This window comes from Limulus polyphemus, unplaced genomic scaffold (assembly GCF_000517525.1).
Source record: "Limulus polyphemus unplaced genomic scaffold, Limulus_polyphemus-2.1.2 Scaffold503, whole genome shotgun sequence".
NCBI lineage: Eukaryota > Metazoa > Arthropoda > Merostomata > Xiphosura > Limulidae > Limulus > Limulus polyphemus.
This window is the reverse complement of record NW_013666113.1, coordinates 522278-534286: the sequence shown is the minus strand read 5'-3', so window position 1 is coordinate 534286 and position 12009 is coordinate 522278. Positions and strand designations below refer to the sequence as shown.

The following is a 12009-nucleotide window of genomic DNA, read 5'->3' as shown; positions in this document are numbered from 1 at the left end:
AAACTTAACTACTTTTATAAACACACGCTATAATTCACAGCGATTCACACACTTTATTTACGGTGCCTACTCTTCGCTTGACTCAATTATCTCCATCTATCAATCTATCTGCCGGCTTATATACTAAAAAAGAGGGCGTCTAGCAAACGCTGGGACATTCGTGAGGTTCCCCGATCCTTTAAGAAACTCCAGCGCGCATGCTCCCAGCGTCGCGTGACTTCCGCTGTCGTAACAATATATTTATAAGCAGACTTAAACAGCTGAATTATTTTTCTTTGAAAGGGACCTTGGTTTGAGGTATATTTGTAAGCCATTATAGGCTATAGATTTCTTCAAAGAGAAACCTTGCTTTGAGGAACATGTGTAAGACATTACATTTCTTCAGAAAGAGACCTTGGTTTCAGGTATATTTGTACGCCTTTACAAATAGTAGATTTCTTCAGAGAGAGATCCTGTTTTGAGGAATATTTGTAAGCCATTAGAAATAATAGATTTCTTCAGAAAGCTTGGTTTGAGGTATATTTGTAAGGCATTACAGACAATAGATTTCTTCAGGGAGACCTTGGTTTGAGGTATATTTGTAAGCCATTACAGACAATAGATTTCTTCAGGGAGACCTTGGTTTGAGGTATAGTTGTAAGCCATTAGAGACAATAGATTTCTTCAGAAAGAGGTCTTAGTTTGAGGTATATTTATAAGCCATTACAGACAATAGATTTCTTCAGAAAGAGGCCTTAGATTGAGGTATATTTATAAGCCATTACAGACAATAGATTTCTTCAGAAAGAGGCCTTAGTTTGAGGTATATTTATAAGCCATTACAGACAATAGATTTCTTCAGAAAGAGGCCTTAGTTTGAGGTATATTTGTAAGCCATTGAATTAAGTAATTCTAACATATGTAAGCTGCAATCTACAGAAAATATTTTTGAGAAGAGTTCTATCAGAAACTCATTCATAATCCAGTTTGTATATCCATCATTATAATCAAAGTAAAATTGATTGGTAAGAGTAGGTATGGAAACAATAACGCTAATCAAGTGTTCTTGTAGCAAATGAAACACTTACTCAACTAGTTACTGGACATAAAAATTAGAATGGCTATACCTAAATGAAATGGATACATTACCATGTATTAGGATCATAAACCTTACTAATTACTTATGGTAATCAAATAATAAAAATAATTTACTTCTAAACAACAATGAAGTTGCAATAACTAATAATAGATTATTTTTCATATAGTCATTATAGCATCAACAACACTATGTGTCACTAACAGATCAAACATGTATTCTTTCTACGCTAGAAGCTCTTGCCAAATGTTTATCCTTTTCACAGCTGTTTTTTTATTATTATAATTGTTAATATTTACATTTTTTCCAACTTCATTTCAGTATACCCCAAAATTACTGTAATACTTTTCTATTAATAGGGAAAGATTTAATCATAAACATAAATCTATACTTTTAACTCTTTGAATGAAAAGTAGAAATATAGAAGCAGCAACAGCATACCTCCAGTTTATGAACTTCAGTGATGAAGTTATCTCCAGGATAAACCTTGAATGATTGGTTGACAGTAAGTGCCTCACAGAATATGTAATCAGCTAATACAGCCCCAAGAACTTAAATGTGATGAATTGGAATGCTAATGGAACAAGCTTATGAGAATCTTTTCACATATCATTATCTCTTCTACCATTTTTCTTGTACTGACTTGTTTGCTAGATTTTTATTTATACCAGTTTACATCTAATTTACTCCCAAGTTCAAGTAAATGTGCTCATTTAAAATTACATAGACTTACTGTGTAATAGGTGTAAATGAATAATACAAAATAATTATAAAAAAAATAGTAATGTGTAAAATGAGCTAAACCTGGATATTTCTACTTGTTGCTAAATCAGATGATGTGGTATGGTTGGTCCTCTTGTAAATCAATAATGCCTCCAAATGTATAACAGTGCAGTAAGATGTTATAGGACCTTTGGATTTCAAATCTGGCAAGTTATTTTCTTCAAATTTCCCTGATTTTTTTTTCTTTTGGAATTTGATCCCATTGAATTAGGGATCGACTTGTAATTTTTGTAATATTTACACCCAGGTGGCTAATCCAGTCAGCAACCATAGAGCACGAGAGTATTCAGTAGCGGGGGATTCAAACTTACGACTCTCACATTGCGAGTAAAGTGCCTTGAGCACCAGGCTCTCAAATTCCTCTGACACCACAAGTTATTTCCTGCACTTCAACTGTGGGTGCTTTATAAAAGTGACAACTAATCCCTTAGCATAGGTGGTAGGGTGCTGTTGACTGGCTGCCTTCCCTCTGATCAGTAGTTCAAAATTACAAATAGCCTTAGTAGCTTTGCTAAATACACAAGAATTAGAAGAGTGTATAATAATATATTCCAACCACAATATGTTCACTATATCCATTGCCAACAATGTGTTTTGCTCAATTCAGAGTTCATCAGGCTGGCTGGGACACGAGAAACACAGTAAATGTCAGAATGCTACTTACATAAGCCATTTGTCATAACAACAATTATGTTGTGAAAACCTTTTTTAAGTTGATGAAACATGATTACACTTAGTTATACTTGTAATTATTAAGCCTATTATATTTTTTCACACTGCATTCTTTATCTAGTCACTTAGAGATTTTCAAGAATTAGAAGAATGTATAATAATGGCATTCCAACCACAATTTTCATTTACAAAGAAAAAAAAAGATTCAACTTATATACTGAATAAAGAGTAAAGACAACAATTAGCCCTAAACTGTGCTCATTTTCATATACCAGAAAGTGATGTTAACATTCCTATTGTTGTTTTGATGTCAAATATAAATACCTCAAGTAATCTAGTCCAGAAACTAATGTCACTTTTATTCACACAAAAAAAGCATCATACACTGGGTGATGACAAAAGCTAAGTTTAATACCTGATTAAAACAGGACTTGGCAACATTAGTTATCAACCAAAGGCTAAGATAGCCAAGAATCCTGCTTATTTTAAAGAAACAAAAAATCTGCTTTACATCATTTGGTTATAACATTTAAATTAGCATTTCCCAAGTCCCTCTATATATATAAGCCACATAAGTCCATTTTTATAGACTAATAATTTATGTACATACATATATAATCTATCAGTTAGAAAAACTCTCTCTGTACTTGTACAGCTACTGCCATACAACATTGTTAAACTGAAAACTATCAAGAGTAATTAATTTAAAAACGACTCATTTTATCCAATTTCAAGACTACACATAAGTGGAAGTTCAGAACCTTTAAAATCACTACTGAATAACCCTGTTCTTTGATTTGTCTATTGTCTCACATGGAGCACTGAAACAAATGTTACAAGAAAGCTCTACAAGTACCGGAAGGTATTCACACGGTCAAATTAAAACTTAACAAAAAATCAACTGCAGTGTAAATAGTATACAGCAAAAAATACACATATTAGAGCACCGTTCAAACTTCTAGATAGAATGATAAAATTATAAAATAGGAGTAAGATTTTGGGCCTAAATTAGAATATTATTTTGTTAAGTTTAAACATGACAAAATTTTTACAATAATAAAATGGTAGGTATTAAGTTTATTAATCTAACTTTTTAAGAAATTAATTTAAATTAATATAACATACAAGAACAAGTTACATATAGGAGCAAGTTGAAGCTTCTAAAAGTGGGGTTGATAAAAAAAAATATTTTGAGCCCATATTCAGGAATTTGTTTGTTAGATTACAAAGAAGGCAGATTATCATACTGAAGTTAAACTCATTTTGCCAATCTTTTTTGGTCATTTAAATATTTTTTTTGAATTAGGAAGAATTGCTCCATTATAAGTCATTCTACAATGGTCCATATCTGTAGAAATTGAATGGATGCAAAAAAAAAAGCTTTGAAGGTTTGTTACATAAGCAATACAGAAGTAAACTTCTTAATAAATACCTCTTAGTCAAATCTTTCAACACTGAAAGATTTCTGAGATTTCAATTAGTTTATAATTTGTAGTTATAAAAAAAACAGTATATACATGCATGTTGTCACAGTACAAATGAGACATTTTTCAACCTTGAACTGCACTATGTTTTATTAATATATCCAAAAGATAAAGTCTATATATTTTGTGGAATGCCATAAGAATATGACAGTACCTACAAGACTTTGTCTAACAAATCTCAATAATTTTTCAATATTTTACAAAGTCAACTTAATAAGTATAATGGTAGATCTCAGTTGTTAGCTTCTGGTTCCAAAACTTTTAAGATATTTATAAAATGAAATTTAAAAATATTCCACTACAGGTCAGATATTATGTTATACCTGTAAAGTTTGGTATACCATATTAGCTATAGAAATACCATAATACATATCACATGTTATCTTCTAGTTTTTCAAAACTTTAAGATATTTTACCAAGTCATGTTTCAAATGCATGACATTACATGCCACATATCTTCAAATTGTTAAAAGTTTCAAGTTTCAGAAGTTTTATATATGATAGAATACATCAAACTTAATTTTTAAACTTATGATATTTTACATGAATTTTAGATGATTGATAAACAAATATCAGGTTTAATCACTCAATTCTAAAACTTATTTAATCAAGGAAAGTTTATAAGTAAGACAGTACATATCAGATATTATGTTGTGGTTGTCAACACTTTCAGATATCTTAGCAAGAGAACATCAAAGGTACAATTGTGCACATCAGACATTACTTTGTAAATAAACAATTCGGATATTTTCAATTTCAAGTAAACTTCAGAAGTATGGCAGTAAACAACAGACATGACTTTCCAGTCACTATAACTGAAAAATACCTTTATGTGCAGAAATATTTGAGCTGTTTTAAAGATTTAGCATTTCAGTATTAAGGGCAAAGAAAAAAGAACAGTAAAAATGATGAATATGGATCATCACTTATAGTATACAAAGTTCCTACGATAGACAATAGCGTAGTTGACCTCTACAACAAATGTATTTTGTTTGTAACACATAGAAGCTATAATGAGTAGGGCCAATTTTCTTCAACCATTGGTCTCTGTCTCTAACATGGCATCTAACTGATTGGATAAATTGACCAGCATGTTTTCTATGTCATCAATTACATCTCCTGACCTGTCATCCGTGCCACTCCTGTAAGTTAAAAATCAGAATAAAAGACTTAGAAATGAAATGAACTATGCCATTTTTTTTGTCTGGTTTAGTAGTAACAATATTTCTGTTGGATGAAAGTGTGACTAAGTCTATCTTCTTGTCTTTGCTGATGTTAAAATGTTTATCACCAAAAATTAAACTACAATCTTCAAAAACATTTCAAAAAAGCAATAAATCTTTAGATTCTCCAGATAAAGTTATTTTTAAATTATGTAGCTTTACACTAGGAGAAGTAGAAAAAGGGTTTTTTTATTTAGCACCACGAAAACTTCAGTATCATGATTATCTTGGCTTCTTTTGAGCTCTTACTACAAAAACTCAAAACTTATTACATTTATCCACTATATGACAAAACAAATAATAATGTTAGGGTTGCATTCCTATAATTTTGGACATAAGCATTTAAACATCAGCAAAGAAGAGAAGACACCTCTATGTACGCTTCAATCCAACAACAATATTTTTATTACTAAACCAGACAAAGGAAAAGGCATGGTTATTGTGAGTAAAGAAGATTATACTGACAAAGTAACAGAGGTGAAATGAGCTGTAACTATATAAATCCAAACTGAAGTTTCTACTAATTTAAAATCATGCAATAATTTATTAAATAATCTGTAATATTCAATTTGACATGCACATAATTGATTTATTCATTGCATTAAATTTAGAAAGCCATGATTAATAAAGGTTTAATTACTAAATAAAGTCTCTGAAATTAAGTAAGCTGTTACTACAGCACAATTAGTCAATTGAGTTTAAAACAAAACTTAGGTAAGTATATATCAAAAACACACCTATTAGCTGCTGAATTCTGGGTATTTCTACTTGTTGCTAAATCAGATGATGTGGTGTGGTTAGCCCTCTTCATTGGAGTAGATTTGGCTGAGCCTAAAATAATAATAATAACAGCTCTCTGTATATAATTTTAAAATACAATTGCAAATCTTTATAGAAAATATAAACAGTGTTCAAGACATGGATGTAAAACTTTAAAAAACAACATTTTCTTTAGAAAATACTAGAAATCACATAAAACTGTAGGTAACCACAAGGAGAAACATGTATGGCAATGTAAGAAAGACAGACTGAATTTTGTTATAATAACATTCTGCTTGAAGTATTTCCTAACTTGAACTGATGCTGCCACCAAGCATTTAGCTAATTTATTTAGTGTGTTCAGAAGATAAAATAAGTATAAAACAGTGCACACAAGTTTAAATTACTTATTAATGTAGCAATAGTTCACAGATAATATTTATGTGTTGTTTACAAAATCGTTAAGATGTTCTAAACCTATAAAATCATTCAACATCATTGTAAAACCTGTCAACAAAGGGCTTTTAAATAAATCACTACAGCAACTGTATTTTCCATATTTAAGGTTTGCATATTTTGATTTAACAAACTTAGAGAATAGCAGGTTTATCTCTCATCTTGATTTTCACGAAGAACTGACTTATACTAAGTATGTTCTTTAAAATAAAAAAACTTAATCCTCATGACTTGTATCATTAATATGTAATGTTACATAAAGTGTATCATACAGTACACAGTGTAGCATGCTTTGGAAATCTGTTACTTTGGTACTGTTTGTGGAACAGACCGTATGAGAGAATTTGAAGGATTTTAAAGAGGTGTTATCCCACAGTTTACTTTATCCTTAAATCACGTTGCAGCACAATGTGAGAGTCAAAGATGCTACATTGTACACCTTCACTGGATCATTTCTATGATGTTAATAAATCTGACTGGGCTAGCAATCTTAATATGAAAAGAACCTTAATATTATGTATTAATAAAAAGTAGTAGGATGAGTGTTAAGTACTTAAAACGACACTATCTCATATCTCCACTTCAATGAACTTGATGATAACACTCAGGCAATGGTTTGTTTGTTTGTTTTAATTTTGCACAAAGCTACATGAGGGCTATCTGCGCTAGCCATCCCTAATTTAGCAGTGTAAGACTAGAGGGAAGGCAGCTAGTCATCACCGCCAACTCTTGGACTACTCTTTTATCAACAAATAGTGAGATTGACCGTAACATTATAAGGCCAAAATGGCTGAAAGGGCAAGTATGTTTAGTGGGATGGGGATTCGAACCCGTGACCCTCAAATTGCGAGTCGAGCTCCCTAACCATCTGGCCATGCCAGGCCCCAGGCAATGGAGTGTGACAACGTGAACTTACTGGTATGACAGTTTATCAGTATTGATATTTTATATTAAAATACACGACTTCAAGAGTTATTGATAGTATATTGGTAACTAAATAATCACCTATTTATTTAGTTGTACGATACACATCTCACTGATAACACAATGCCAATCAAGTGAGACTGCCAATGAGCAACAGTAAGAATTTTCAATAATAGATCATCTACTAACCAGTTAGCAATTTTTCAATATAATTGGTAATTGATATAATATGTAAAACTTTAATTATGTTCCTTTAATCAACCACTCAATAGTTTAATGAAAAGTGGTGATGTGTACTAAAAGTATTGTACACTTTTGTTTTAATTTCTACATATATCATGTATCTTAAACATTTTCAAGACAAAACTAGAAGACAAAAAACCCAGACAAAAACTTGGTGTACTTCAGTCAACACTTTTTTTCCTTTCTTTCCTAGCCTTGTTTTCTTATGAAGTGATAAAAGATAACTATTTCTGTGTTACTCAGATATTACTGAAACAGGTTCAACTTTTCAGAGAATCTAGTAAATTGAATCCAAAAACATCATAGTTGTACACAATTTATGGTCTTAACAGTATATTATCCTAAAAAACTTTTCTTCAAAAAATTTTATGAACTTTTTTTTTAGTGTATAATATACATCTGGTGACATACCAACTGGGGTCGACTGGTCTTGTTTGCTGACTCGTTGTTTAATGGTGCCAGCATTGTCATTAGCAAATGGTAAGGAGTTTGAGTCAGTGCTTGAAGTAGAAGAATTTGAGTCGGCAGAGTCCTTTCTTCTTTGTCGAAACACTGGATTAGCACTAAGCTCATCTGATTGCACTGAGTCTTTGGCACTGGGCAAAAGATGTGTCCCTGATGCTTTGCACAACCCATCAGTTACAGATGCTGTTCTGGAGTCCTCTAAAGCAGAGGGTAAAGGAGAGGGAGGTGGAGGGAAGTCCTCTGATGGGGTGGGTGAAGGTAGTTGCTCCTCATGTAGGGGTGGTGGGAGTAAGAGTTCATTTTGCTTGTTAGTAGCTTGGTCAAATCGAGACCTCAAACTCTGAACACATGTAGCAAAGGCCTTATCTTGCATGGAATCCAGATCTTCATCATCTTGAGTATCACATCTCATGGAATTGGTCCTTTTTGGAGGTGGTGGTGGAGTTCGTTTTGATTTCAAAGTCCCATATAACTGTGAAGTCCTACCAGGTATTATATGTCGCGGAGACCCCTCTAGACTTGACCATCCATCTATATCATGGTCATTACTTTTGAGGGCTGTTTTAGGATTTCTGTCTATGCATTGAGTTATTTCACTACCTTCTGCTTCCTCTCTTCTGGTCTTTGCAATAATTTTTGCGACAGGACGAGGTTTTACCATTCCTTTGGGTCTATGCAGAGTTGGTGTACCTTCACTAACATACATGTTGTAGCACTCACTGGCCTGAACACTCAGTTCACTATCTGTATCATAGCCATTATGTCTCCACGCACTCACAGTGTCATACCATGTATCTGATTGAATGTAATGTGGATAAGCTATCGTTGAGACAGAGTCATCCATATCCAAGCTTTCTAAGGAATGCCCCCTATTAGGAGACCTCAGCTGAAAGTTCAAAGACAAAGACAGTTTACTGATTTTTCCACAATTATTTTTCAATTGGTTATCAATTCTAAGTGCTAAACACAAATGTTAATCCTTTAATTGACAATTATAGAGAATAAAAAGATTTAAAATACTACTAATTATTGTAGATAAGGTATTAATCTGTGTGTGTGTATATTTATATTACTAAAGACCTTAGCTTTGATTTACCAGGGTACAAAATCTTTGAAACCATAAAACCTTTAATTTAAAAATAAACTTATTCAAAAATGCCAAGAAGGGTATGCAAGACTCAAATTTATATGAGAAATAAACTCTTTTAATACTCGTGTAATACTGTGTGGATAACTTCTTTATTAATATCTCTATAATTGTAACCATTTTGATAAAATTGAACTAGAAAATTCTGTAAGGAAACAATATTACTGTACTGTAATATGTTAGTAAAGTGAAGTGAAGAAAATTAAACTTGTACTCTAACATGCTTTTAATAAAATCATTGAAACTGCAAGAAGTTTCTTTATCAGTTCATTATATGTTTTTAATAAAGTAAAGCTAGCTGACAAAGCAAGTGAAGGTTACTACTATTACATAAACAGGTTTTAATAAACTGAAGCCAGTTGACAAAGCAGGAAGATCTGTACAACATGCTTTTAATGTGTGAAGCCAGTTGACTGAGTAAGGGTTTTGTACAACATGCTTTTAATAAAGTGAAGCCAGTTGATAAAGCAAAGAGATTTGTACAACATGTTTTTAATAAAGTGAAGCCAGAAGAGACAACAGGAGGAAAATGTTACCAGTGCAAAAACATTTTTTAATAAAGTGAAAGGAAGCTTTACCAGTACATTTACAGTATATGTATGAGTGGAAGTCAAATCTTGCATGCCACAACCTTTCACAGAGTGCCATTCAAGAAGGTTTTATGTATTTGCGTCAGAGTTATCAACTAGTCACTGTACCCTACATTGCTGGTTTAGCAACAGTTTGTGGTAGAGGAGAGTAAATACCAGATAAAATATATATTAATACTGAAAAAACTATAGACGTACATTTCAGAGGTTCTAGAGGTTATGCAAGTGCAATATGTAAACTGTACAATGGACAAAAGTATTTTTTATTCTTCACATGTACATTGCCTTACACTCAGACTTGTCGGAGTTTGAGTGTGACTGACATCATGAATTCACAGACATATCTTGAGCGCAAATATTCTTGTAATACATCTGTATTTTTGTGTACAACAGACTTGTGAATTTTACTAAAAGTTTGCCACATTTCACGTAAATGCAGATAGTAAATTAGGAATTATCATCAAGATTTCTTCTCCAATATGGAGTTAGCCTAATGGACCAACTCCATGTACATTTGGTTAACATGTTTCCAATAAACTGGAGCCAGGAGAAGATCTGTACCAGTACCGTAACATGCTGCTACAAATTGAAGACATCTGATGCTATATGTAGATATTTCTGCTGTGACATGCTTCTAATAAAGCAGTAATAAAAATTTATTTACCTGTATTGTAACATTTTGCTGGTGACGTGGACCCAGCTGGTTAGGTGAGGAAAATTCACATCTTTGTCCAGGAAGAAAAAATCCATCATTTTTAGGAGGGGACTGCTGAAAGGTTTTCAGTTCAGGAATGCAAGTAATCTCTGTAGTTGGTGAGGTATGAGTTCGAGAAGTTGTGATGGCTATTTCTTGGCTGGGATAGTGATAAGAAGGAACAGGTTGGACGGCAAGGGCTATGAAAATGGTTATGTTAAACAGTTTAGTACATGGAATTTCATTTAGTACACATGTTCTTGAGAAAATTAAAAACATTTTTACACTAGCAATGGGATTTTTTTTCTTTTTCTTGACTCAAACAGAAAGTGAAACTTTTCACAATATAAAGCCTGGTAAAAGCTAAAACATTAAGTAACATCCATAGCTTATCCGACTTGGAAGTTTTACACAGTTGTACAGACTTGACTAAATTATGTAAAATGAAAGCTTGAGCGATTTCTTGATTTATGATTTATATAGACAGATTTTCATTGAGGGTCAGGGGACTACAAGTCTGAACAACAATTTTAAGCAAACTATTAAAAACTGTAACAGTCACAAAGTGACAAAAAAAAAGGTAAATTGTCCTGACTAAAAAATGTAGAGAAAATCATACATGATAAGAGATAATGTGGCCAACCTCTTTAGTGTTCATAAACATGTCATGTAAAGTGGGTATTTTTCATGATTTACATGAGGTGATGTAAAAAATGTTTAACTTTTTTGTTTCATATAAAAACATAAGTAGAGTTAAAGTCTTTATACATACTTGATTCACATGAAGACCTAATGTAGTTTTTTTTCATTCACCAAAACATGCAATGTAAGATATGGTGTCTATACTTGTTTGATTCATATGAAGACATAATATAAAACAAGAGTATCAAAAAATTATTAATTTTAAAATGAAGTAGGGAGTCTGCTACAAAAAGTTATGAAACAAGAATTACAGCCACAATCACAAATTTGTAAAATTTAATCCTTACTTTGGCCTACAGTAAAGTGTTTAAAGCTGCCACAGTAGGGAGTTAATCTTATAAATTTGTGATTGTGGTTTTAATTCTTGTTTCATAACTTTTTTGTAGCATGATCCCCACTTCATTTTAAAAGTAATGATTTTTTAATACTCTTGTTTGTTTACTTTTAATGTTATACCTGAATAAAGTATAAACTTTACTTTTAGAAACTGTTGCATGTCTATCCAATGACATGTAGCATCATCTGTTGGGTTGAAAAGATATTTAAGTATGTGCATGGTATGTTTACCATTTATAAAAAAATGTGTATATATTTATCGGAATATCAAAAGCAGATGCCTACAGACCATTCAAGTAAGGTGGAGAAATCTTTTAGCGATAGTCCGAACCATCTAGGTGCTATCACCGCTGACGTGATCAGGTAGGTTGATAGGTAGTAGACAAAAAAGTTGCTGTTTTAGAAATTATTGAAATGTTATACCAGAAATGTTAGTGACTTTTATAGCTCATGATT

At 32.1% G+C, this 12009-nt stretch overlaps 1 protein-coding gene across 3 annotated transcripts in view; it reads right to left on the bottom strand.

Moving 5' to 3' along the window:
* Positions 1 to 2868: 2868 nt before the first annotated feature.
* Positions 2869 to 12009, bottom strand: part of LOC106458713 (caskin-2-like) — a 75046-nt gene continuing 65905 nt past the window's right edge. For all 3 annotated transcript variants that reach the window (XM_022384984.1, XM_022384986.1, XM_013918255.2), the window contains 4 exons: positions 10486 to 10715; positions 8031 to 8970; positions 5975 to 6068; positions 2869 to 5156 (listed from right to left, as the gene is read on the bottom strand). In XM_022384984.1, coding sequence (XP_022240692.1) covers positions 5048 to 5156; positions 5975 to 6068; positions 8031 to 8970; positions 10486 to 10715 — 1373 coding nt within the window. In that variant the 3' untranslated portion in view covers positions 2869 to 5047. The remainder of the gene's footprint in view (positions 5157 to 5974; positions 6069 to 8030; positions 8971 to 10485; positions 10716 to 12009) is intronic.